This window comes from Hippoglossus hippoglossus, chromosome 10, assembly GCF_009819705.1.
Source record: "Hippoglossus hippoglossus isolate fHipHip1 chromosome 10, fHipHip1.pri, whole genome shotgun sequence".
NCBI classification, from domain to species: Eukaryota; Metazoa; Chordata; class Actinopteri; order Pleuronectiformes; family Pleuronectidae; genus Hippoglossus; species Hippoglossus hippoglossus.
The window spans coordinates 19,840,642-19,867,720 of record NC_047160.1 but is presented as its reverse complement, the minus strand read 5'-3'; the positions used below and the strand labels follow the sequence as shown (position 1 = coordinate 19,867,720).

Genomic DNA, 27,079 nt, shown 5'->3' with positions numbered 1-27,079 from the left:
AATAGGACCAATTTGGACCCATGGGATCAATACTCAGATTCTCAGATATGGGAAGCTCTTGAGAAGACGCACACTAAAGAAATGGTAAGGTTGTCAAACACTGTCTGGTTATTCAAAATGATCATTACTTGAATGATTTGTCTTCATACGTCTTTATCCCTGTGGCCTCCCTCAGGTCAGTCAGCTGCCTCACTCCCTCCACTCGGAGGTGACGGAGAACGGAGAGAACTTCTCCGTGGGAGAGCGACAGCTGCTCTGTGTCGCCAGGGCTCTGCTCAGGAACAGCAAGGTACAGATGTTATAAACTGCACTTGTTTTTATTTACATATGTCGGCTGCTGCTCAAGTAAGAGATTCTCCTCAGTTTTATAATAATGAAAAAAGCAGACCGCTCTGTTTCTGTGTCCCTTCATGTAATAACACTGACACCTGGTGGTGTGCATCATAACTGCACCTCCCAAACAGCAATACGTTCTTAATTTTGTATCAGTAATATTTCATAATTTTACATTTTACACACAGGGCTTTGTGTTTATTTGTGTACATGTTGTGCTGTTTATTGTTTGTCTTCATTACTTGTTATTCTTTCCTCTGCTGCTCTTTGTTTCTAGGTTCTTATCCTGGACGAGGCGACAGCAGCCATCGACACGGAGACAGATCGTCTCATCCAGGAGACCATTCGCTGCGAGTTTGGCAGCTGCACCACCCTCATCATCGCCCATCGTCTCAACACAGTGATGAGCTGCAGCAGGGTCATGGTCCTGGACAACGGCCAGGTGTGTATAAATGCAACATGACGGATCACACTTTGTCGAAATTCACACACACCCCTGCTTTGTGTGACTTGGTCCCTTTTGAGGTGATGGATTGGATAAGACAGGCGACGTTTGACTTGGGTAAAAGCTGACGTTTGATGTGAGCAGAGAACATGAAATGCGCACCAATGATGACCAGCCTCAATGTCCCCACATCCCACTTTTACCCTCTGTTATCTTTTTTATTTAGTTTATTTCATCAGTGTGAATGAAACGTGATCTGTGCGTCAGGAAAGACGAGATTCATGGTGTGAATTTACCCCCTCACTTGTTGCCATGGTGAACACGTAACCCTGCTCCCCTGCAGAGAGGCCAGCCTTAAGCCTTAATAATTCTACTTAATAGAGTTGAACTATTTTCAATTATTACATCAAATGGCACATTTTCAGCTTTGGTGGTTGGTTGCTTGTATCCTGATGGTGTTCACCCCATAGTTGTGAAAACTTAGCTTTTAATTCAAGTTTTAATATAATTGTATATTATCTCTGATCTGTTTTGTCAAGACAATACGATATTTCCAATATTGCTGGAATTAAAGAACAAGCTTGATAATTTGAGCCGCATCAAGAGCGTGAATGACAAAGTATCTATTAGTGATCAGTTGGCATCGGTTGCTAAATTCATCAAAGCGTAACATGGCTGTCTGAGGACAATATTTTCCAGACAGTAAAATTCCTTTCATATGCTGCCTGCAGGAAATAACGTACTTCACAGCATTTAGTAGGACCAATATGGCTTGATTTTTTTTTTTACAGTTCATGGAAATGAGTGATTTTACATTTGATTTTTTTTATGCTGCTACTGATCTTGTTTTATCCTTTTCTACTCTCATAGATTTTGGAGTTTGACTCTCCCGCCGCCTTGCTGGCAGATGAGAACTCAAGATTCAGAGCCATGATAGAGGCGTCGGAAAACCAAAGCAGATAAAAGATGCAGGAGCTGAACTTTAGATGTGGGCTGTAGCACCATCAAATATTCAGTGGAATACCTGAATTGCACAAAAAAGACCACACACACACACACAATAATCCCTATCCTGCCATGTTGTGAAAGAGGTGTGTTAAGAAAGACAGAGACATATTTGCGATAGCTGCTTCGTGTAACAGTGTCAGTTCATTTCCACACCAAAGACCCAGGGACAACATTTCTGAAGGACTCATCCAATGTAACTATGCAAAGAAGAGCGTAAAAGCTTCCTGTTCTTTGCAGCCTTGTCAGAGTTATTTCCTTGAGGCAAGATCATTTTTCTGCAAGTGAAACAAGCGAAGGAGCAAAGACTCTCGATAATAGCACTTTATTTTTTCTTGTGGACACGTTGGAGAACATGTGGTGCTTCCTTTTTGGTGTAAGTCGACTCATCAGTGAGATTGCAAGTTAGTGTCAGTCATTTTATTTCTGTAAACAAGACCTCACAGTGCACGGACTTACTGTTAAAGAGAGAATGGTATCGACCATCATATACTTCCTAGAATTGTTTATATGATTTATTGCAACATTTTAGTGGATAGTATTGATTATTCAATACTCTATGTTTAAAAAGAATCACCCTTTAACCTTTCCTATGAGGCACTGTCTGAATATGTGTAATGAATTAAGTTTAATGTTATAATACAATAATCTCTGTAAGGTATTGCAGATGCAATTTGTGCCTATAGTTTAGCTTGTTTTAGACAGAATGCACGCACTGTGTTTTGAAATGAGCTAAAGTTTCCTTTAAATCCAAATGCTGGAGTTTTGAAATCTGCACATTTTCCACTGCTGGTAATGTTTTTTATTGTGTTTTTATCAGCATGGTGTTGAACACAGTCAGTTATGCAGTCGTAATCTAGGTTTCAAGCCATGGTACAGTTTGGTTTCCTGTGACAAAGCTGAAACTGTGCAACATCAGGATGTGTCTTTAAATGTTAAAAGCTGAGGATTGTAAACTTCTGCAATATCTTTCTATTGCATTTGTTTAATTTCAAGATTGCCTTTGTATACTCGGGATTGCAATATATTTTTTGTATATGTTTGATTTTTTTTTTTCCAATAAAGATATTTTTTGTATACACTGATGTTCAGTAGTCTAATATTTCTAATTGTGAACTGTATGAAATAAATATATGAAGACATTTATAAGCAGCGCAGGCAGTAAATGGTGGATTAACATCAGTGTCATTGACTTGTCAGAACAGTCCAGCAGCTCTGCATCAACGTGACCCTGAAATCCCTCCCTGGCTCATGGGGTAAAGGGCAGTTAGATCTTCAATTGGCGTAACTTGTTAAAAGGTTAAAACTGCACATGTTTCAGTAGGCTGAAGTGTTTTGCCAAACTCAGGCTGCCGCGAGAAAATGATCACATGCACTTTAGTACGTAATGTTTGATCCTGAGATCCTGTGTGTGTGTGGTCCAGGAGTTACTCATGTTGTGGGCACTTACATCTGTTTACACTCTCACATTATGGGGACTTGTCTTCCTTCTGGGGACAAACAGCAGGTCCCCATACCCCGAATCATTAAGTTTTAAGGTAAAGACATGTTTTAAGGTTATTGTGAAGGTTAGGTAAGTATAGTAACTATGGCTTAGGTTAGAGTAAGTCTCCAGGAAATCGGTGAAAGTCAAAGTAAATTCGAACGTGTGTGTGTTTTTGTGTGCGTGTGTGTGATAATGAACAACTGAGTTCACAAACAACTGGACTCAGTATTTATACACCACTGTCATTACTTGCTGATTATATCACATGGTAAACAACTCAGAGGTGTTGCATTTCTTTGCAGGGTTCACCTGATGAGCTGCAACAACATTACACAACCTAATCTTCTTAATCTGGCCTCTATACTGTCCCTCCTTCTGCTCCCTAATGTGTGGATGTACAGTTTGTTTGTGTGGAGAATGTCATGACTGATTGTGTTTGTGTGCTTGTGTCCCCTGTTTATTTGTCTGCCAGTGAAATGCATTAAACTGTCAGTCAACCTTCCCAGATTATCATCTGAACTGGAAATATTAGTTTTAATATTGCATTGAGAAAACTGCTGAATTGGGATGATGGATCGGTTTCAAAATGGATCCGTCTTTTTTACAATCACCTTTGCTATTTTGTGACATGTTTGATAATTTTACCTCTTCGGGCCTCAAATGTGATTAAAATTGCAAAGACGTCTCTTGAGTGGAGCTGTTGACTCTTAGTCTCAAACCTGGCACGGCTGTTTAGTGTGGGGTCAGAATCTGAAAAGGTTGGGAACCTCTACTTTGTCTTTTATAATCTTATCACATGTAAAATCTTAATTTCTTGCAAATGAGTAGAAGTACCACAACATAAAAAAAAAAAAATCAAAGTAAAATAAACCTTAACCTTATAATTGTATACACGAGTAAGTATCAGAAGTGGAACCATGTTTATTGTGATGGTTTTTTACATGCAAGGGATTTAATTTGGTGTTTTGGTGCAAGTTGTAGTAGAAAGTAAATAGAAAGTGAGATGAAATATAAAGTAAAAAGAGAAAGTCTAACTCTTTGAGGAAGTACAATGAAAATCTTAAAGTACAAGAGTGGCATCATAGGTAAAACTACACATTAAAAGTGAAAAATATAAAAGAAATAACTCGTTTAATGCAGCTACTTTCATTACTGGTGTATTTATTGTTTTGCTTTTTGCAGAAGTGAGCCTCAGTAAAAAGGAAGGGGGTCAATCCAAGTGCATTAAACTGTCTCCCCGACCTTTATTGTGAAGCTGTGGGCGGAAGTGACCGCGGTTGTTGTGGCCGCAGAGGAAGAGCGGAGCTCGGGCTGTGATGCCGCTGGATGATGGCTGCCTTCGGGATCCTGAGTTACGAACACCGGCCGTTGAAGCGGCCCCGGCTCGGCCCTCCGGACGTCTACCCGCAAGATCCGAAACAAAAAGAGGTTCGACTGCTGCGATGCGCCGCCACAGAGCTCCGCGAGCGACGTTTAGCAGCGAGAAAACACCGCTGATTCCCGGAGGCTGTGCGAGCTAACAGCAGCTAGCCTGCGAAGCTAGCTCCCTGTGAACGACTCGGGCCTGTAGCAATAACAATGAACAGCAGCTAGTTGTCAGTCGCCTCGCTAGCTCCTCCAGTTTATTTGGAAAAACAACCGGTTCGATTGCTAAGCTAGCACAGCTGCTAACCGCTGTGAGACGAACCGCCACCAGCATCACTTAGCTTAGCTCGAAAACACACAAAGCCCAATGAATGTGAACTGTTTTTTTTTTTTTTTTTTACATTGTGCGTGACTGCTAATTGTTTGTTAGCTCGGTGTTTTGGTCCAGCGAGTCGACGCTAGCTGAAGCTGCACAGCTAACCTGTGTGATCTGTTATTTTAAGATTAGATTATCTGTGCTCGCTTTTTTAAAAGCTGGAGTTTGGCCTGACTGACCAGGGCTGTCGACTCCTCATAGAACAATAACCTGCTGTTGTATATAGATCGAGATCTGGATGCTCAGGATATTCTTTATAATGACTTGATAACATTTCATTATATTTAAATCTGCATTTCCCTGGTTTTAGCAAAAACCACTGAAGCAATCAACCCGAGTTTCTCTTTATCACCTCGAAGGGGTTTAGGGGTCAGAAATATAGCAGATTGACTCGAGTAGCTCATCCTCTGATTGTGTGTGTTCGCTTCAGGATGAGTTGACTGCACTGAATGTGAAGCAAGGATTCAACAACCAGCCGGCTGTGTCTGGGGACGAACATGGCAGTGCCAAAAATGTCAACTTCAACCCATCCAAGGTAAAAAAGAAATGACCCTTTGGCCCTCCAGCCTCCCTGCCTCCCTGCCACTGGTTGTGTTTCTGTGTGCTTGATTTGTCCGTGACACGTTTCCCCATCAACGCTTCTGCAGATCAGCTCCAACTTCAGCAGCATCATCGCAGAGAAGCTGCGTTACAACACGTTCCCAGACACAGGGAAGCGTAAGCCACAGGTCAACCAGAAGGATAATTTCTGGCTCGTCACAGCCAGGTCACAGAGCTCCATCAATAACTGGTTCACGGATTTAGCTGGGACTAAACCGCTAACGCAGCTGGCTAAAAAGGTAACACCATGAAAATCCCTTTGTTTGTCAACAGTGTCATGGTGGTTTATAACTGCTGGATGAGTTTATGTTTCACCCTCTGCACTGAGCTTGGGTTAGTGGATGATCAGTGCAATTATTTGCGAAATATTCTCCTGTGCGTGTTTCCTGCTGATTTCCACCCACTGTGAATGAACTGGTGTGAATATTTCAGTGCATCACCCAACATTTTACACCCTTGTCCACTAGAAAGGAAACCGATCTACTCAAAACATTCCCAGCCGCATGCTTGATGATGTCAAATTAAATACTGTTGCGACAACATGACACAATCTTCAGGTTCAACCGTTTTTTCCCACCCACGTTAAAATAAGCTGTATAGGTTGTTAACATGAGGAATCAATGGCAAATGTTAGCATGTAGCTTGGTGCCATACAGAATCCCCCTGCTGAGCTAGCATCCAGGTTTAGACTCAGGAAAGTGGGATGATATAGAGCTGAGAAGCTGGTGGGTCTCATCCTAATGGCTGTTCTGTAATGAGCATTACAGCCTGACATGGCCACCGCTGTTGACATAATGGGTTTTTTAAAGCTGATATTGCCCAGTGCTCGTGCTGTTGAATGTAGATCTATCAGTGCATGTTTTACATGTAGTTAGAAGGTTTATCTTGTGTTATTTAGTATAATGACAGATTTTTAGCAGTTTACTCCTTACATGTCCAATGCACTGTACTGTCTTCTGTTTTGGTAAAAAAGTAACACTAATCTTGTAATATCTGCTATTTTGAAGGAAATATTTTTCGTGTGTTTCAGTCATCATTACTGACGCCCATTGAAATGTCCCTTAATCAACAGGTTCCAATATTTAGCAAAAAGGAGGAGGTTTTTGGATACTTGGCCAGGTACTCGGTCCCGGTCATGCGCTCAGCATGGATGATCAAGATGACCTGTGCTTATCATGCAGCCATCACAGAAACTAAAGTCAAGAAGAGACATGTCATTGATCCTTGTATAGGTAAGCAGGTCAAGCAGGGTTTTTGTAACAAGTACTCATGTAATCTGAGGATTTTTTCTTTCGGCCATAAATTCATTATTATGCTTAATTCTGTGGGATGTTTTCTTTTCATTTTGAGTAGAATACATGTGGCTGGTTATTCAATTTTTCTTTGGCTTTGAAATGCATTTTCTGTGTTTTGTGTGTGTGTGTAGAATGGACCCAGATTATTACTAAGTACCTGTGGGAGCAGCTTCAGAAGGTGGCCGAGTATTATAGACAGTTTCCCAGTCAAGGTTGTAGTTCACCTCTGCCAGCCACTCCTGCTGATGTGGAGACAGCCATGAAGCAGTGGGAATACAACGAGAAGCTGGCCATGTTCATGTTTCAGGTCAGTTCACTCCCCGAACTCTACCGCTGAACAGTGTGTGTGTGTGTGTGTGTGTGTCAACATGTTGTGATAATCCCATTGATGTTTCCAGTCACACAGTGATAATATCTGTCTACAATAGGTGTTGATTAGTTACTGCTGAGAATTGCACCACAGCCATTTCTTTTGTTACTCATTATATTTCAACATTATCTTGTGGCTGCCAATGCGAGTTTATCTGCATCCTCTAAACAAATTCTGAACAACATACAGCAACAAAGTCAATTGATTATTATTATTCTCAATGAGTAACTAAAAATAATCACATTACATTTGGTGGGGAGTGATTTAGGAAAGTAATTTGTAATGTGATTACTATTTCTTATATTTGACCATCCTGATTCTTTGACGTGAAGATGGATTTAAATGTTATTATACATCATCTGTGAATTAATTATCTGTTGCATGTAATCTTCTAATTATCATGGTAATCTAGATGAAATTCAGATGCAATAGTTTTTTTTTGTGTGTGTGTTCAGGATGGTATGTTGGACAGACATGAGTTCCTGACGTGGGTGTTGGAGTGTTTTGAGAAGGTCCGACCTGGAGAAGATGAGCTTCTACGACTCCTCCTGCCCCTTTTACTACAGGTATCCCCTCCTATCCATTTCATATCATCTCGTCAGTCTCCCATCATCACTCCTGCGCTGATGGATTACATTTTGGAAATGCACACACTCCCCCTTGACACTTATATATCTGTGCATATTTACCCACACCAGCTGCTCCTTATTACAACAGACTTATTCAGCTGTCAACAGCTCATCATGAACTAGTAACGTGTCTTCGTCCGCAGCCCTTTGGCGGTGTTGACCTTCGCTGACAGTGGCCTCTGAGGCCCGCAGCCTCTTCTTTTATTATTATGCTTCTGTTTCCAACGCTGAGTGATGTTAATGGACTCTGAGTGCTGAGGGTAATGCTGTGAATCTCTCCTCCATCCTGCAGTACTCAGGGGAATTTGTACAGTCGGCTTACTTGTCACGGAGGCTGGCTTACTTCTGCACTCGCCGCCTCAACCTGTTGCTAAGCGACGGGAGCCTAGGCCCTGGCACAGGAGGACACCCAGCACATGGCATCTTGACGCAACAAGGTAACGCCCTGCCCCCCACCCCGACCTCGCAGCCAGCAGGAGGGAACCAGCCCCAGACACCCTTCACAGATTTCTACATCTGCCCTCAGCACAGGCCTCTGGTGTTTGGCCTCAGCTGCATGTTACAGGTATTATAGCTTTACTGTGACTGATGTACAATCGATATATGGGATATGTGACACCATTTTCCTCATTCTCTGATAAATTTGTTTGAAAACATGAGACAGGACTTATAATACCTCACTTACTAGTTCTATCTTTCCTTCCCCTCTTTGTTTGGTCTCGTTCTTGCCGCACCAGAGCATAGTGTTGTGTTGTCCCAGTGCCCTGGTGTGGCATTACTCCCTAACAGACAGCAGAAACAAGACTGGCTCCCCTCTGGACCTCCTGCCCATCGCCCCATCCAGCTTACCAATGCCAGGAGGCAACACAGCCTTTACACAGCAGGTATGTCCATCAGTATTGATGTGGTGTTCTTTCTTTTCTGTGTTTGTTTTGAAGCACTTTGTAGGTGTTTGTATTACGAGCACAAAAGCTCTTGGTTGGTATCCCTTATTTGCAATTGAAGATGTTTTTGTTAGGTCCTTCTATTCTTTAATAACATAATCGACAAAACCAAATTATTTGAATAAGTTACTGCAGAACTAGTAACATAACAAATACGGACACAGACAGAGAACAAAGGCGACAATTCTTGAGTTAGGACCTAACGCTTGCCAATGTTAATCCATATTCTTGTTTGGACAAGATGTTAAGTGATACCAGTCTCCTAATAAACACAGCTGGCGAGAATCTGGCAGTGGTTTATGTACCTTTCGCTCTGTTTTCCATTGGTTTTTTTGGGGGTGTTTTTACTTTCCAGATGACAGGATTATCTTCTGAACCTCTCTTTCACCCCAGGTCCGTACAAAGTTGAGAGAAATCGAGGAGCAAATTAAGGAGCGAGGCCAGGCAGTGGAGTTCAGGTGGTCATTTGATAAGTGCCAGGAAACCACAGCGGGTGAGAAAACCATTCCTTTATCTCTGCAGACACCTGCTGACAGCACGTACGAGGAGGTCTGCGGGAGGCAAAACAAGCTCAGCATTTGAAATGATTTTTGTTATCTTCTGCCAGGGTTCACCATCGGAAGGGTTCTCCACACTCTGGAGGTTTTAGACAACCACAGCTTTGAGAAGTCGGACTTTAACAACTCGCTGGATTCGCTGTACAACAGGATATTTGGGTCAGGCCAGAGTAAAGATGGCCATGAAGTAAGAACTGATTCCTCTTATCTCTGTATTTCTATTACACACAAAGCATGAAAACACTGGGAATGGTTTTTAATGAGGTGTTACAAGGCAATTTTATAAAAATCCAAAATACTTAAATACAGAGCAACTTGTTTATAATCTTTAAGAACTGAAAAGTGGATTTAAAAGGTGTGATTGTGATGCTGGGATCTGTGCTGTGCTGATACCATGTCACTACTAATCAGCAGATTATAAAATGTGGCTCAGAGCATTTCTGTCTTTAGCCATAATATCTTATCGTGCATACTTCTGTCCAGATGTCCCCAGACGATGACGCCGTGGTGACCTTGCTTTGTGAATGGGCAGTGTGCTGTAAACGTTCTGGCAGACACAGGGCAATGGTGGTGGCCAAGCTCCTGGAAAAGAGACAGGCTGAAATAGAAGCAGAGGTAAGAGACACACAACCTCCAACTGACTTTATACACATGTAAATACCTGTAAGCTAAGTTTCCAACAGTTTTCATCGTATTAAACTTCATTGGATCCTGTTATTAGTTCCTGGCATTAACTTAACTTGTCATTGTGCTTCACAAGTTTGGGGCTTATACCTCTTTAACACCAAAATTAATGGATATACGTGGTTTTTGAAAAAAGCAATTAACTCTATTCCCATTGCCAGTAAAGGAGTTTGCCTTTCTTGTTTTTCCTGATGAGTCATGTTCGATGTCCCCAAAGCCCTGCAAAATGAGAAGCTCTCTCGCCTCGCTGTCTTTCCACTGCTCCCAAGATGTAAAACACAATCAGCACACAAACCTTCATGGCTATTTACATGCCAACGCCTCAGAGGTTCAGTTTGAGTCATAACATCCCGTTGGAAAATGTGCAGCCACAGCATCCAGACTCCCAAAATAAAGAAGAAAGAAATTAGCACCTTCACCCATGTCTCTTGTTTCCATCACATCCGATCGGCACCGGAGCGGATAAAACCCTCTGTTTACTGCAGTGTCATTTGACCCGGGAGTTAATGCTGATTATATTTCCATTGCAGTTTAAACTGCGTCTTGAAGCTCACATTTTCATTTAAAGGCTTTTCAATGGCCTGAAGTGATGTATTCAGTATGTTAGCAGAAAAAAAGCAAATATTTGATTTGTTAAATATATGCAAATGAATGGGATATTTTTCTTCTTCATCTCTTTAATTTTCTTTGGTTCCATGTGATAGGATGGTCCTGGCCTCTCAAGTTTTAAACAACTGACCTAATTCTCAGTAGCTGAACTGTCCCGTCTGAATATTAGTCTGCTTGGTGCTTAATTTTGTGTATTTTACTAATCAGCTGATATTCCTCCACTCTACTTGGTGTAGAACTCACTCGGTTGCTATGTGTCGTGTGTTTGCAGAGGTGTGGTGAGTCGGAGGTGGTGGATGAGAAGGGTTCTGTGTCATCCGGCTCCCTCTCGGCTGCCACTCTACCAGTCTTTCAGGATGTTCTGCTGCAGTTCCTTGATACTCAGGCCCCCACACTGAGTGAGTCTCCCTTTTTTCTCTTTCATTTTCTTCTGCTGTGATTCTCCAATGTGTCAAACTTGATCTCAGTCTAATATTGGATTACCCAGTGCATATTTATTATGAATTACTTGGCGGGGGGAAACCTGCTATTGAATTATTCAAATCCTCTTTCCTCCTCTGTAGCGGAGCCTGGGAATGAAAGTGAGCGAGTGGAGTTCTCCAACCTGGTGCTGCTCTTCTGCGAGCTCATCCGTCACGACGTCTTTTCCCACAACATCTACATGTGCACACTCATTTCCCGAGGCGACCTGGCTTCTGACTCCCACCTGCCGCGCCCACGATCCCCCAGCGATGAGCCCTCGGATGAATCAGAGCGCAAGGAGCAGGAGGCAGGCAGCAGTGTCAAGATGGAGGCACGTTGGAGGCATCTTTTGTTGGTGTTGTGGAGTGTGATGAGTCACTTGTGCAGCACCACAGAGTAGCACAGAGGTTCAAAAGGTTAACATGAGCATGTTTTATTCAACAGGATACCGGTCTATCGGAGTCGATGGAAATCGATCACAACTCCAGTGCTAATTTTGACGAGGTAAATACTATATTTACGGTTTTAAGTTTCCTGGCACAATGCTGGAATAAATAAATATAAATAAAGATATAATATTAATAATTTAAAGTAACCAAAAAGCATTTCTCATGTGTCCTTGTCCAGAGTAATTTAAGCTTCCTTTTGCTTTGCAGATGTTCTCTCCTCCGATGCACTGTGAGTCTAAGGGCAGCCCATCTCCAGAGAAGCCGGCCCCGGAGCAGGACAGCAAGGCCGGCTGTAAGGACAAGGGCATGGACCCGGCCTTCCCTCAACTGTACGAGCAACCTCGCCACATTCAGTATGCCACGCACTTCCCCATTCCTCAGGTGAGAGCGCTCATAATTTGGCTTTTGAATAGAAACCCCAGCAAATTGTGCTTCTGGATTTTTATAGAATAATAGATGATTCCTTAGAACATACCAGATTCTACTTTGAGCTTGAGTCTTGATAATGTAGAATATAAACAGCAATTTAGTGGTGTCGTGAAGAATTATAAGCCAAGTATGATTTTGTCTATATTATAAATATTATTTTATCATGATCTGTTTTGTTTTAATTGCTGTTGCTTAATCCCCTTTGGGACCTATCACAAAATGAGCTCTGGTCGGGTATCCACACTCTTAACGCAAGTGAACGTCTGATGGCTGGGAAGCTTCAGAAATCCTCCTCCCACACATGAGCCATAGCATTCGTCAGGTTATCAAGTGCATCCAGTTTATAACAGTGTTCCTGTCTTTTTCGTCTTTAGGAGGAAAGCGCCAGTCACGAATGCAATCAGCGGTTAGTGGTCCTGTACGGCGTCGGAAAACTGAGAGATGAGGCGCGACACACCATCAAGAAAATCACCAAAGACATCTTGAAGGTTCTCAACCGCAAAAGCACAGCAGAAACAGGTACCTCAGTTTTTATCAGCTTTTGACTGATGCTTGATGTGTCACATTTCCCATTTAGTCTGTATTTTACATCACTGTGGCTGCAGGTAGCAGTTTGTCCGGCAGCCAGCTGCTGTTTAAGATTGCATTTCATCAGTTTTATTTGACCTATTTTTCACGCTAAGGGATTAAAATGATGCTTTGAAGTTTCCACATGTGTCCCTCGATTTATTGAGTGGATTTTTCTCCTTCATCTGTCTGCAGAATAATCCAAGTATTTCACATTTAATATAATGTTATGAGCTTTATCGTGCGTGGATGTTTGTAAATCATTGTTCACATGCACACTGACTGCTCATCTTCCTACTGTGGCCAATCACGCTGTCTCCCTCCTCAGAACTCTCCTCTTTCAATAGTTTTCATTTGTATTCCCTTTCTCTTGGCCTTTTTAAAGAGAACAATCATTTTTTCTTTCCTTCTATATCGACCCTGGGGGGGGTTGCATTACTCAGTCTTCTTTCCACCCAATTTCTATGCTAATAGCTCTCATCTGTTCACAGACACTTTATCTCAGATACATGTGACCTTATTAAGGTGATTTAAGGATTTCAGACTTATAATTGCATAGATTGGAGTATTTAGTGCCGACTTGGCACATTCCTGTCAGTTCACCATGACCTTCAGCTCACAACTGTGTGAAAAAGTACCATTTTCTTTCACTTAAGGGCCTTTATCGCAGTGTCTCTTGCAGTAAAGCTTCAAATCGAAGGAGGCTGGAAATAAGATAACAGGCCACTGACTTAACTTGATTTCACGGCTGGCCTGTTCGCCAGACTGGAGAACGATACCGCTGACCGGTCCGGAGTTGCTGCTTCTTCTCTTATTTTTTTTTTCCTCTGTCCCACATACACAGGAGGAGAGGAAGGACAAAAGAGGAAGAGGAGTAAGCCAGAGGCATTTCCAACCGCAGAGGATATCTTCTCCAAATTCCAGCACCTCTCCCACTTTGACCAGCACCAGGTCACCTCGCAGGTGAGAGCAGACAGCCTCACCAGCCACAGGGTTTATTCATGCAAACACTATCAGCCTCGAACAAGAGGGCTCAAGGTGCCTCATTTGAATGTAAATGTCATTTGAGTGTAATTTGATTTCTCTTGTGAGATGTGTGAATACAATTTGAATGGATAATGCACTCTGGTGCCTGTAACTTGAAAACCCAGCAGAACCTAATGTGTTTAAGTTTAGATAGTCCAGCTTGTAACGGAGGATTCAATTGATCCCAAATGCAATAAAGTCAATGATAACCCATCGATCATGAAACGCTTTGACAAATGATGCACTATTTCATCTGCATTTTAAGTGCTTTTAGTTCAAGCTTGCTAGTAGTTCCAGGGTCAAGTCTGCATCAAACTAACACACATTTTAAAAGTCTCTGGATGTCTTGTTTTCATAATGTTCAGGGATTTGTTTTGTCAGTTTCTTACAGAAGAACAACTTTCAAATAGCATTATGGTTAGTTTCCCTCATTACATCACATAATTCACTTTTTTTCTCAGGGTGAGATGAGAACAACGATGCCATCATATATATATATATATATATCAAAATACGATATATTTATCATATCTGCCAGGCAAACGTTGTCTCTGCTTTATGTGAGAAAGTTAATGTCAGAGTCTGTTGCTTCAGACATTTTCAAGATATTTTCCCAAGTAAAATATCCTGAAAGTGTGTGAGCGAGCCCAAGTGAGAATACTGCAGGAAAATGCTAATTCCACCCCTCGTCTAAATATTCCAGACATTTTCTTATTCTGAATCTGACTCGTCTGAAAACAGCTTCCAGTTATAGTAGAGGAGCAGTTGCTCGCCCCCAACAACAAAATTCAAGTGGTTGACAAAATATTTTGGCATGTTGCTCGTTTTATATTCAGACCGTCTCGGTTGGAGCTCTGCTGAATGGCTTCTTTTTGTTCTTATTTAGCTTAGAGTCGAGGTTGGAAATGTATTTTTTTTAATTCTAGTGAACGTCTTGATCATGTGTTTGCATGCAGGTGTCCAGGAACGTGCTGGAACAGATCACCAGCTTTGCCTTAGGGATGTCCTATCACCTTCCTCTCGTCCAGCACATTCAGTTCATCTTTGACCTCATGGAGTATTCCCTCAACATTAGTGGCCTCATAGACTTTGCTATTCAGGTACAGGCAACGTCACTGTCATTTAAAATGGATACATCCAGATTAATCTGTGTTTAATCGTCGCTGTTTGACTTGGTTTGTTTTGCAGCTTCTGAATGAGTTGAGTCTGGTGGAAGCCGAGCTGCTGCTGAAGTCCTCCAGCCTGGTGGGCAGCTACACCACCAGCCTGTGTCTGTGTATCGTAGCTGTGCTGAGGAGGTACCACTCCTGCCTCATTCTCAATCCTGACCAGACAGCACAAGTTTTTGACGGGTATGTGATTCATGAGCTGTGGTGTTTACCAACGGGTTCCAAAAAATCTGAGTCTATACAAGACTACATTTAATCAGGGTCCTAAACCTGGGACTTTGGTTTTGTAGATATTACTTTGAATTAAACTGAAACAGAGATTGAAGGTTAAAACATCAGGTGAAATAATGAAAAGAATGTTTTTGGTTAAATGATTATTCGATTCTGCTGGGTTTTTTTTTTAAGTAAATTCAATTATTTACATCAAAAGCAATACAAGCCTCTAAAATGCATCTCTAAAGCTCATTCCTTTTGTGTGAACATTGTACATTTTATAGTTTACATTGGAGTATATGCTGGGTTATTTCTCCAGGATGTTACTTGTCCTGGCCAAGATATAGGCCGACACATAACCACCCTTAAAACTGCAAATTATTGTTTTTACATTTCAGTTTTTCTGCAGATTAAACATAAAAGACATATTGAGTTAATTACTGAGCTTTAGAGGTGCTGGCTGGTGGATTTTTTTCTCACCTCTGGACAGAGTCAGACTGGCTGTTTCTTTATGTTTCCAGTCATAACACTAAGCTCACCAGAAGAATGTTATCACAAACTGTCAGGTTCCTTTAAAGTGGATCATGAGTGTAAATGTGTTCACAGGTTGCGGATCGTGGTGAAATCAGGTGTGAACCCGGCAGACTGTTCCTCTGCTGAACGCTGCATCCTGGCCTACCTGTATGATCTGTACACCTCCTGCAGTCACCTCAAAAACAAGTTTGGTGAGATCTTCAGGTACGAGTGAATCTTCATCAAAGTTTTTCGTTTGGTTAAAATACTTTTTTGACTTATCTAATAAAAGGGAATGTGTCAAATTATTGCTAATTTGTTGCTATTGTTTCACTGACATAATTTAAAGTTGTTTTCCTTTTAGTACCAACCGTAACCTCATATTCTCTGCGTCCCTCTATGTTCAGTGAGTTCTGCTCCAAAGTGAAGAACTCCATCTACTGCAACATCGACCCGTCAGATTCCAACATGCTTTGGGATCCTGTGTTTATGATGGAGGCCATCGCCAACCCCTCGGCCCACAACTTCAACCACTCCATGGTGGGAAAGATCCTCAACGACAGCCCGGCCAACCGTTACAGCTTCGTCTGCAATGTGCTCATGGATGTGTGTGTGGACCACCGAGACCCCGAGAGGTGTGTGACTCTTGTTGGGCTTTTGTTTCAGACTGCTACAGTTTTCGACTCCCTCTTAGACAGTGGATAATTTTGTGTAATATTCTTCCAGGGTAAACGACATCGGGATCCTGTGTGCTGAGCTGACGGCTTACTGTCGCTCTCTGAGTGCCGAGTGGCTCGGCATCCTGAAGGCTCTCTGCTGCTCCTCTAACAACGGCAACTGTGGCTTCAACGATTTGCTGTGTAACGTAGATGTAGGTTTCCCTGTTTATCAAGCACTTGTTAAATGAGCAAATTTAATTTATTCTTCAGACGCCTCGGTTTTGATCCCTACCACTGCTTGCTTTTCAAACAGCTAGTCTGATGTTTCTATTTACTTTTTTAAAAGTCTCATTAACTATCAAGACCAAAGCATCTTTTTCTCATGATAAAACATTGTTTTTAAAGTCGATCTCTGCTCTCGTGTCTTTCAGGTTAGCGATTTGTCCTTCCATGATTCCCTGGCAACCTTTGTAGCCATCCTCATTGCTAGACAGTGCCTACTCCTCGAGGACCTGGTTCGCTGTGTGGCCATTCCTTCCCTCCTCAATGCAGGTAAATATAAGTCACGTCTGCATTAAAATCTACCACTCGGAGTTGGAGAAGCGCAACATTTCAGCTATTTATCCTTTTGATTTTAACCTTCTCAACCACGTCTCCACAACTTTTTGCTTTTTTGGCTGGTCCAGTGCTACGTCATTGAAAATCCTGAGTCATAGAGTTGAGTTTGGGATCAAATTTTACCATCGGTCAACAATGTGCCTATTGACTGACTGAAGTTACACCATTTGTCGGTCGGCTGAGTTTTGGGAGTTTCCCATAGACTGTATGTAAAAATGACGTAGCCTCCAGGTCAGGACAGTGAAGCCAATGAGGAAGTGACTGAAACCTGTGTTCTTTAGAAGGAACAGAGGGCGACTTGGCAGTTTGAAAAAAATAGGTCTGTTTTTATAGAAGTCTGAGGAAATGACTCAATTTCTTATTTATACATCAGTAAACATTTTCATAAGGAGTCATCTCTAGTTTCAAGTCAACCCACAGCATGATGTCCATTTTGAATAGTATGGTCCCATTTACAGTAAAATAAACCATAAAGCACACTACTCATTGGGGCAAATATGAAGCAATGACACCATTTGAATTCTATTTGGCCTATTGCAGTTTTCAACTTCTCAATTTCCCTCTTTAACTTTAGATTTTAAGTGTTTTACCAATTTTCCCAGTCCTTTTAGTTATATACATTACATTTATATTACTGCCACTTTTCGTGCCCTTTCATTTGCATCTTATAATGTTCAGGTGTTGTGTTTTTTTCCCACCTATCCAATGTCAACAGCAGAAATACCCTCTGGGGTATGAGCACCCCTGGTTGAGAGCCACTGCCTGAAGAATCTATATAATCTATATATAATATCAGAGCCATTAAGCTTTCGATGAATTGGTCAACAGTTCCTTGCTACCTGGCTCATAGAAAGGAACACCAATCTGTATCATACATCACTTCTGTCAGAGACGAGGGTAAACACAGCGTATTTGATCTGGGTCCATGAAACCTCGATGTGCTTTGTGCCCCGGTGAGAGCAGAGCCTCTCTCTCTCTCCCTGCTGTTAATCTTTCTTCTCACAGCATGGACACAAAGCCCCACTCAGCCATGCTGTTTGGTTGGGTTTGGCTGGTTTTATAACACAACTACACATTTCAAATGCCAGCCGCTCTGTCTCATGAAATCTGCTTTGTTCTCGCTCCATCTTTAACGACAACAGCGCTAAGAACATTCCACTTCATCCCGACTGATAAGACGTCTATTAAGGTCTAAATTTAGATTTGATACATTGGATTATATGTCCTTTGTAATGTGAACCTGAAGAAACTTACTAATAAGTGTTCATCTGTCTGAATTAACCTTCAGCCTGCAGCGAGCAAGACTCAGAGCCGGGAGCCAGACTCACCTGCAGGATTCTACTGCACCTTTTCAAAACACCACAGCGCAACCCAGTCCCCCAAGATGGCGTGAAGTCAGGTAGTAGTAACACAACCAAAAATCTGTCTTTTTTTAGTTTCTACTTTATTGGGGGCTTTTTTTAATCCTGTATTGGTGTTGTGACTTTGCAGATAAATCCTCAGTTGGTATTCGGTCGTCTTGTGATCGCCACCTTCTTGCTGCCTCTCAGAACAGCATTGTCGTTGGAGCAGTATTTGCTGTCCTAAAAGCCGTCTTCATGCTTGGTAAGAGTCTTTGTAGCACTGATACATCAATAATTCAAGGTCAGGATCTGTTGCATTAAAAAACAGTTTAAATAATGTGTGTTTCCCTGCTCAAAGCTCGGCTCACGATGCTGCTGGGAGATCTCCCTGGTTGACTTTACTTGGTCTCTTCATGTTTCAGGCGACGCTGAGCTAAGGGGCTCGGGCCTGTCGCACCCCGCTGGCCTCGATGACATATCTGAGGGGCGCAACGTCTCTATAGAAACGGCCAGCCTGGATGTGTACGCCAAGTATGTTCTGAAGACGATCTGCCAGCAGGTGAGAATATGATTTGAAATGTGGTGAATGAAATTGAGGCAATAAAATGCACTGTTGCACGAGTCGGTGTGTAACTGATGAGTGGTAACAAGTGGGTGACAGATGTAAGATAAATTTTCATGCTCATTATTATTATTATTATTATTATTATTAGCGCTGTAACATTTTCCGTGTGGAAGCTTTTTGTGACCGAGATAGGAACAGCAAACTTTCTATTTTTTACTAATATAAGCTCCTGCTAAGGTGCTGGTAAATGCAGTAATCCAAAGATGTATAAAAAGCGTAAATGAGATCATTTTCTGCACCAGATGTTACTTATGCCACATGAATATGAAGGCCAGTGAGAGACAGACAGAGAGGGAGCGAGCTGGCAGCAGCTCAGAGGGCTGAACGTGCTCTGAGACCTGAAGAGACTTCAGACACATTTCCCTATGTCTGCCCAGCGAGGCTCTGACATGTGCAGTTCTATTCCCGAGAAATGAGCCATCGCCCTGTTTTCATCAGCACCCACTCAGCTTTGTTTATCCTCGTTTTGCATGGATCATGAGGTCACATGATTCTACATCTTCTATGGGCTATGTTGTCACTGAAGTCTTGCTCTTTAAACCGAGACGCTGTGATTCACCTCCTCATGATAGAAAATGTGATTTACCGACCACTTCCACGTTTCACATTGTGCCACTTTTTCCTCCTTCCCCTGCTTTCCCTCTCTCTCTCTCTCTCTCTCTCTCTCTCTCTCTCCTGCAGGAATGGGTTGGAGAGCGCTGCCTGAAATCTCTGTCTGAGGACAGCAGCGCCCTCCAGGACCCGGTGCTGGTGAACATTCAGGCCCAGCGGCTGCTGCAGCTAATTTGCTATCCTCACCGCCAGCTGGACACTGACGATGGTGACAACCCACAGAGACAGCGCATCAAACGCATCTTACAGGTAGAAAACAGAGAATTCGAGTTGTGTGTTTTTGAGCAAATTATGACATATTTATACATGTACAGTACTGTGAGGTTTTGCTGCCCCCTGCTGGCTCAGTCCGAGGTTGAGAAGGTGTTTTATCAGTGCCTTGAACTGTTCAGCTGACTTTTGATAAGAATAGTGCAAAGTAAATATAACTAACAGTGATCTTCTGTCTTTTACAGAACATGGACCAATGGACGATGAGGCAGTCATCCCTGGAGCTGCAGCTGATGATCAAACAGAGCACAAACAATGTGAGCTGTGGTTTTAGGTGCAAGGATGAAATATGGATGTATAATCCCCCTCATATTAAAGCCCCCTCATTTATTTGTTTTAATAGGAGCTCTACTCACTGTTGGAGAACATAGCCAAGGCCACCATTGAGGTGTTTCAGAAATCAGCCGAAATGAATTCCAGTAACCCCTCAGGGAACGGAGCTGCAGCCCAAGGCGGCTCCGCATCCAACAACAGCAGCACCACAAACAAGATAAAACCTATTTTAAGGTGTGTCCATCTCCTTAGGTGATTTTTCTCTCTTTTTCTTTCATTCAAATGTGTTATACATTGTTTTATTTAATTTTGAAGTCTAGTGTAAGCTCTTAAACCCTTTGCAATTAGTCTGCTTTTGGATTCATTGCAACTCATTTGTAGAAACTCAACAAACGTAATTCCACACAAAGGGTCAGTTATAGTGAAGTCTCATTGTTTTTGTGTGCTTTGGATTTGCAGCTCTTCAGAGCGGTCAGGTGTTTGGTTGGTGGCGCCGTTGATCGCCAAGTTGCCCACCTCAGTTCAGGGCCATGTGCTGAAGGCAGCTGGAGAGGAGCTGGAGAAAGGACAGCACCTGGGCTCTTCATCACGTAAAGAGAGGGACCGGCAGAAACAGAAAAGGTAAGTGGCAAACTAACTTTTCACTTGCTTCTTTGATACTGTACAAACTGTATGGTTGAAAGGATGTTTTCAGTTTGTTCTCACATGCTGTGGAAGCTACAATAACAAAATTAGCCTCTTGGCCAGTGATGTGAACATGATTTCATCTTTATTAAAGTCTGTGTTTCCTTCTTCCAGTATGTCTCTGCTGAGCCAGCAGCCGTTCCTGTCTCTGGTGCTGACCTGCTTGAAGGGCCAGGATGAACAGAGGGAAGGTCTTCTCACCTCACTCTACAGCCAAGTGCAGCAGATTGTCACCAACTGGAGGGAAGACCAGTACCAGGATGACTGCAAGGCAAAGCAGATGATGCACGAGGCTCTAAAACTACGTCTGAATCTTGTAAGAACCAGCCGTTCAGAACAAATCCCTGGATTCATAAAATCGGTCTATAAATTGTGTTTTACCCTAACCTAAAAAAGGCCTCGGAAGGTATTAATATAATTTGTAGTTTAGAAAAGTCTTAAACAATTGTTATATTTTTTGTTTTGTCTATACCTATAAACTAATTGGAATTGTTTTGAAAGTTTTGTGCCCAGGAGGCTTTCCAGTACTTGTCTGTGAAGTTTAAATCAGCATCATTAAATCTATAGGCACAAGCTACAGTAGCTCGGAAGCTCAGTGAATGGAGTGAATTAAAATTCCAACATCGAGTTTGACTAAACATGGCATGAGTCGACTGACTGTTTTCTTTCCTCTCCTCACAAAGGTGGGTGGTATGTTTGACACGGTGCAGCGCAGCACCCAGCAGACCACCGAGTGGGCGGTACTACTCCTCGACATCATCAGCAGCGGCACAGTGGACATGCAGTCAAATAAGTGAGAGAAAGCCCCCATTCCAAAGTGCAGTTTACACAGCATTCATCTCATTAGACACTTGAATTATTATGTCTAAACACAAATTTCCACCAGTACAATTAACAGTCACTTGATCGGCATGACACCTGTTTGTTTCTCTCCAACAGTGAGCTCTTCACAACCGTGCTGGACATGTTGAGTGTGCTGATTAACGGCACACTGGCTGCTGATATGTCCAGTATCTCTCAGGGCAGCATGGAGGAGAATAAGAGAGCCTATATGAACCTGGTCAAGAAGCTCAGGGTAAGAACAGCACGACCTTCTCAGCCACAAGAGAATGTCTTACCTATAAAATGTGATCTTATCCCTGTATTCATATGACTGTTAACGCTGCCAAGAGGTTTTGTTGCATTTCAAGTCGAGGGCCATTTGCTTTTGGCTATTTTTAGTTCTGAAGTAAGAGTGATTAATTGGTTTCAGCATTGTCAGCTAAAAATAAGTAGAAGTTAAACGACACACATTAGAAAGTCTTCTACCAAAATAATCACATTAACAAATTGTTAAAAATGTAACAGACCATGGAAAAGAGGAATAAAGATAAGACAATGTTCCTGTTTTATCTCCACAGAAAGAACTTGGGGACCGACAGTCGGAAAGTTTGGAAAAAGTTCGCCAGCTGCTGCCGCTGCCCAAGCAGACCCGTGATGTCATCACCTGTGAACCTCAGGGGTCGCTCATAGACACGAAGGGCAACAAGATCGCCGGCTTTGAGAAGGAGGTAAAGAGGCTTCATCACATGCTCATTGAGCTCAACCTGAAGTATTAGTATGATTCATCAAAACAGGATGTTATCATCTAATAGATACTTGTGGTATTTTGTTGTTTATCACATGTCTTGTAAAAGAAATAAGTCACAAGAAGGGGGAGCAAGTGTTCCTTTGGGTCGAGGGTAAACAAAGTATATTCCATTTAATCCAAGCCTGTCACACATTATCCATGTTGTTCACTATAATGCAATTTTACGTATGGGAAGTGCCATCTTTTATAACGACCTAACTTGAGGTCAGAATATCATGAACATGTTGAATGAACCAACATCTTTGTCCCATCAGGGCCTTCAAGTGTCAACCAAACAGAAGATTTCTCCGTGGGACGTCTTTGAGGGTCTCAAACATTCCGCCCCTCTTTCTTGGGGCTGGTTCGGTACTGTACGCGTGGACCGCAAGGTCACCAAATTTGAGGAGCAGCAGCGTTTCCTGCTCTACCACACCCACCTGAAGCCCAAACCTCGCAGCTATTACCTGGAGCCGCTCCCCCTGCCCCCTGAAGAGGAGGAGCCGCTGACGCCTGTCTCCCAGGAGCCGGAGAAGAAGATGATGGAGGCAGTGAAGCCAGAGAAGAATGTGCCGGTGGTGCCGCCCGACTCCAACAAGAAGAAATCCAACAAGAAGAAGAAAACTCCCTCTGCCAAGACTGAGGTCAGTTATGTCTGCAATTAATGATGTTAGAATAATGTGGTTTTACTGACAGGCACTCGTGATATTTTTGTTTCCTCTTTTAAAAATACACCTTGTTCTTTTTCTCACCAGGACTATGTGAACCGCACACAAGGTGGTGTGAGCTATGGGACGAGCATGCCCCCTGAGCTGATGCAGAACCACCCATATGGCAGGCTGCAGTACAGTCAGCAGGCCATGGGCATGTACACACAGAACCAGCCTCTACCTCCAGGTCAGCTCCCAGCATATATGTTATATTAGTTAAAAGAACATCATCTTAAATACCATTTGAGATTGTGGTTGACGTAATATTTTTTCTTCCACAGGAGGTCCTGGGTTAGAGCCTCCGTACAGACCTGCCCGCAACCCACAAATGAACAAAATGATGCCGGCTCGTCCCAGCTACCCAGGCATGATGCCCAACATGCAGGGGAGCATGCCCGGCATGATGGGAATGGACAAGCAATACCAAATGGGCTACAAGCCTCAGCCTAACATGCCGCAGAGCCAGATACTGCGCCAGCAGCTACAGGTCAGACTGGTGAGTCAGTCTGCACTGACGGATCAAAAAACTGCAGAGTTAAACAAACTGTGTATTTGAGTTTGGGTTGTGGGGTTAGGTCACCATTGGATTATGGGGGATAAAAGCTTCCCTGTAGTTCCTGAAAATTTAACTCAGATTTTAAACAAAAATTTCTGGATATGTGTCTAATAGACTTGAACATTCTGCAGCAAAACTGTATAACACTGTTTGGCTAATGGTGTCACTTTAATAAGAAGTATTTATACTTACTCTAAATTTTAATTTAATTCTGGATTAAAATCCCCACATCTCCAGAAGAGAATTAAATCGTGGTTTAAGACAGTAATGAATGTTGTAAGTGAAAAGGAGAGAGGGCATTAAATGTTTGCTGTTTGCTGACTTGTGTTATTTGTCCATTCAGAATCAGAGCATGATCGGGCAGCAGATGAGACAGATAACACCCAACCAACCATACACTCCAATGCAGGCATCTCAGGTATGTGTTTCTGTTTTTCTCATGATCCATTAGACCTCGGCCTTCAGAATGATATCACACCCGAATAACCCGAGTTGATAGCGTTCCAGTTGCACAGGAACAATGTTTACGTTAGCCAGCTAGCCATTAGCAAAAACAGTTCAAAATAACGCATAAATGATCCTGATGTCAACCAGTCAGCAATGGTTTTCTTCTGTGTCTCAGTTTTAATAACCAGTCATGTCTCTCTCTGTCTGTTCAGAACATATCTCAGGGCTATACCACATACGGATCACACATGGGGATGCAGCAGCATCCGCCACAAGGTGGTGGTATAGTTCCCTCCTCCTATGGGAACCAAAACTTCCAGGGAACTCATCCTGGAGCCAACCCGGCTGTGGTGGATCCTCTGAGGCAAATGCAGCAGCGGCCCAGTGGCTATGTTCACCAGCAGGCCCCAGGCTACGCACACAATATGCAGAACACACAGAGGTCAGTCAAGTGTTGTGACAAAGACTGCAGCTTTATTTCTGTCCAGCTTCAGATGCTTGAAATTATTCTCTTATTGTGTTGTTTTTTGTTTTTATGTTGACTACTTTGCTACATGCCCTCACATTTCTTCTCCCTGTCCCGTCCAACCACAGGTTTGCCCACCAGCCCATACAACAGAATCCCATCATGCACGGCCTCGGCCACATGGGGGGCCAGGGCGTCCATCTAGGCTTGAGGCCCAATCAGATGCTGGCAGAACAACAGCAGCAGCAACAACAGCAGCAACAAGCAGCACAGCAACAGCAGCAGCAGTACCTCAGACAACAAGCACTCAGAGTATGTCACTTAATGATCGTTATTTTGCCCTTAGCTGTGTTTTGGCTTTGTATATTCATTTTGGTGAGTAAATTGCAAAGTGGAAAGGAGATCGTTAGTGCACACGGCCTTTTCAGTCAATTTACTCTGAAGCCACCCAGAGTTTCCCAAATTCTTTTTAAGATGTTTGTACAAAAATACAAGTGGACAGTAAATCCATGTTCAGACACACAGTTGAGAACACGAGAGGACTTAGTTTTTGTTTCATCAAATGATTTATAAGTGAAAAGGTTTTTGCTCCGAGTGTGTTTACCAGTGAATTAAGTTCCCCTAAAAACATACATTTATATGACTTGCTGATTTTACTGAAGTCATAAAAAAGAACAAATTAAACAATTGCTGTTTTCAGACATGAACTCTGAAACATGTCTGGACCCTAATTCCTGGATATGTTGGTTGCATTTTCCATATCACAAAAGAAGAATGCACAAAGAAAATCTCTGTAACGTGCTCAAGGGGGGTGGCGCCTGGGTAGAGCGTGCAGGAAGCAGGCATATAGATTTTTCTAGTTCTGCAATGTTGCCAGTTCAAATCTAAAGTCAGAGGCCATGGTACTTTACCTCTAATATCAACATGTTATATTTTTCCTGGTTCTCCGCAACAACAGCAGCAGCAGCAGCAGCAACAGGCCCAACAAGTTCAACAGCAACAACAACAACAAGTTCAGCAGCAGCAGCAACAACAACAACAACAGCAGCAACAACAACAGCAACAGCAGCAGCAGGTTCAGCCACAGCAAGTTCCTCCTCAACAACAGGTTCCACAACAACAACAACAACAACAACAGCAGCAGCAGCAGCAGCAGCAGCAGCAGGTGTCAGCGGTGCAGCCACCAGGCCAGGCACAGAACCAGGGCCTGGGGATGCAGCCGCTGCCCCCACAGCAACCAATGGTAGATTATTTATCTTTCTGTCTTATTGAAGAAATAAGTAATAACTTTGAAACGGCTACTTCAACTTTATTTGATTTTTATGCGGCCGTCTGTTCGTAATTCAAGAACGCCTTGATGGACTTTCTTAAACTTTGGTGACAAAAGTTCAATTGGACTCAAAGAAACTGATTATATTTCAGTGGTCAAGGGTAAAGAGCACAGTGACCTCGTGACTCTGGATATAAAATGTTTGTAGACTGAAGCTGCGCTGGTTGGTGGAGGCACACAAACACAGGGGCGGTATTTCTTGATTAAAAATAAAGGGAACTGGCTAAAAATCATCACTATATATGTCAGGATGTCCGCTTAATATGCATTTCCTCAAACGGTCAGTAATAATGTTGTATGTGCAGTGAGACCTTTGTTGTGTCGCTGCTGACACTGATTCTGTGTTAGTTCCCCCGACAGGGAATGCAGCAGACTCAACAGCAGCAGCAGACCGCAGCGCTGGTCCGGCAGCTGCAACAGCAACTTTCAAGTGAGTCAGAGGCTTCTTCAAAAAACTGTTTATTTTAACATTCATGTGTGAGGATGTTCATAATGAAACATTCCCCTCTGTTTTCAGATACACAACCAGGACAAGGCACCAACCCATATTACTGATAGGGCAGAGAAGTGGCCCTGTTCATGTGAGGAGGCTGAGCTCTGTAGAACGTGTCCATTCCTGTCTGGGTTCTGAGGAGGGAACGAGGCACAACAACAACAACCAAACCAATGAACCAAACCCCATCTCGACCACTGAGGCGACGGTCCGTCATGTAATGGATTTTCAGAGGAGGGATCCTGCTGTGACATCAACAGATAACGGTTAATAATGGAGAAGTCTATGTAAAAAATTACCAGAAATTATAAGAAATAATACAAGTTTTTTATTTTATTTCAATTTGTACAATTTTTTCAGTTTCGTGTATTTCTCATTAAAAACTCATGTCAGTTTTTTTATGTCTTGTACTTTGTGTTTGCTGCCTGTAGAGTGTGAATCTGATCAATGAAACTTCATGGTGACTGTAGTGGGGGTCAAAGGATTTTATTCCATTTTTAAAGGCTGCTGTTGATCCTAATGAATCCTAATGCTGAATTATAGTTGTGTTTTGAGTAAGTTTGACATCTTTAATTTAAATAAAGATGTTTTAACAGCAAATTAAACATGCATGAACATGTGACTCGCCAGTTCTGGGATGAAAATAATCAATAGATGTGATTCTGAAAAGATAATAATCCAACATGATACAGAGACTCTTAGATCTATTGCACTATTTTCTTTAACCTCAGACTAATCACTGTTGTGGTGGACAACTTTCACACTCGCATGTCTCAATAGAGCCCAACAGTTCAATTCAATCAAGCCTCACAGATATCAGTTCTCTAAATGTGCCTGATCTTCTGTTTAAAGATTCATGAA

General features: G+C 42.5%; 2 protein-coding genes across 10 annotated transcripts in view; both read left to right on the top strand.

The window, feature by feature from the left end:
• Window positions 1-2,862, top strand: part of wu:fb13g09 (multidrug resistance-associated protein 5) — a 28,163-nt gene extending 25,301 nt beyond the window's left edge. For both annotated transcript variants that reach the window (XM_034598195.1, XM_034598196.1), the window contains exons 26-29: window positions 6-84; window positions 176-289; window positions 611-775; window positions 1,649-2,862. In XM_034598195.1, the coding sequence (XP_034454086.1) occupies window positions 6-84; window positions 176-289; window positions 611-775; window positions 1,649-1,741 (451 nt within the window). In that variant the 3' untranslated portion in view covers window positions 1,742-2,862. The remainder of the gene's footprint in view (window positions 1-5; window positions 85-175; window positions 290-610; window positions 776-1,648) is intronic.
• A 1,658-nt stretch (window positions 2,863-4,520) lies between these two features.
• On the top strand, window positions 4,521-26,619 carry med12 (mediator complex subunit 12). 8 transcript variants are annotated; one of them, XM_034598217.1, is made up of 44 exons: window positions 4,541-4,697; window positions 5,441-5,545; window positions 5,658-5,849; window positions 6,683-6,842; window positions 7,037-7,212; window positions 7,731-7,841; window positions 8,197-8,469; window positions 8,642-8,788; window positions 9,242-9,341; window positions 9,456-9,592; window positions 9,889-10,020; window positions 10,970-11,096; window positions 11,262-11,491; window positions 11,605-11,664; window positions 11,817-11,990; window positions 12,413-12,557; window positions 13,450-13,568; window positions 14,588-14,731; window positions 14,820-14,983; window positions 15,620-15,751; window positions 15,934-16,161; window positions 16,253-16,397; window positions 16,617-16,737; window positions 18,092-18,202; window positions 18,295-18,408; window positions 18,569-18,705; window positions 19,453-19,632; window positions 19,839-19,910; window positions 19,997-20,178; window positions 20,386-20,547; window positions 20,725-20,926; window positions 21,294-21,403; window positions 21,550-21,685; window positions 22,011-22,160; window positions 22,495-22,860; window positions 22,969-23,113; window positions 23,208-23,422; window positions 23,826-23,900; window positions 24,142-24,371; window positions 24,524-24,707; window positions 25,456-25,470; window positions 25,534-25,638; window positions 26,086-26,155; window positions 26,243-26,619. In XM_034598217.1, the coding sequence occupies exons 1-44, from the start codon at window positions 4,596-4,598 to the stop codon at window positions 26,278-26,280; spliced, it is 6,423 nt and encodes a 2,140-aa protein (XP_034454108.1). In that variant the 5' UTR covers window positions 4,541-4,595; the 3' UTR covers window positions 26,281-26,619. The 8 variants fall into 8 exon arrangements, with proteins under 8 accessions (XP_034454101.1, XP_034454103.1, XP_034454102.1 ...); XM_034598216.1 differs by having other exon boundaries at window positions 26,074-26,155; XM_034598210.1 differs by having other exon boundaries at window positions 4,521-4,697; window positions 22,972-23,113; window positions 25,354-25,638; window positions 26,074-26,155.
• The last annotated feature ends 460 nt before the right edge of the window (window positions 26,620-27,079 follow it).

Coding starts and splice junctions, on each gene's coding strand:
- med12 (XM_034598210.1), top strand. CDS start 4,596: ATGATGGCTGCCTTCGGGATCCTGAGTTACGAACACCGGCCGTTGAAG. Junction 12,558..13,449: donor CAAAAGCACAGCAGAAACAG/GTACCTCAGTTT, acceptor CCACATACACAG/GAGGAGAGGAAGGACAAAAG. Junction 26,156..26,242: donor GCTGCAACAGCAACTTTCAA/GTGAGTCAGAGG, acceptor CTCTGTTTTCAG/ATACACAACCAGGACAAGGC.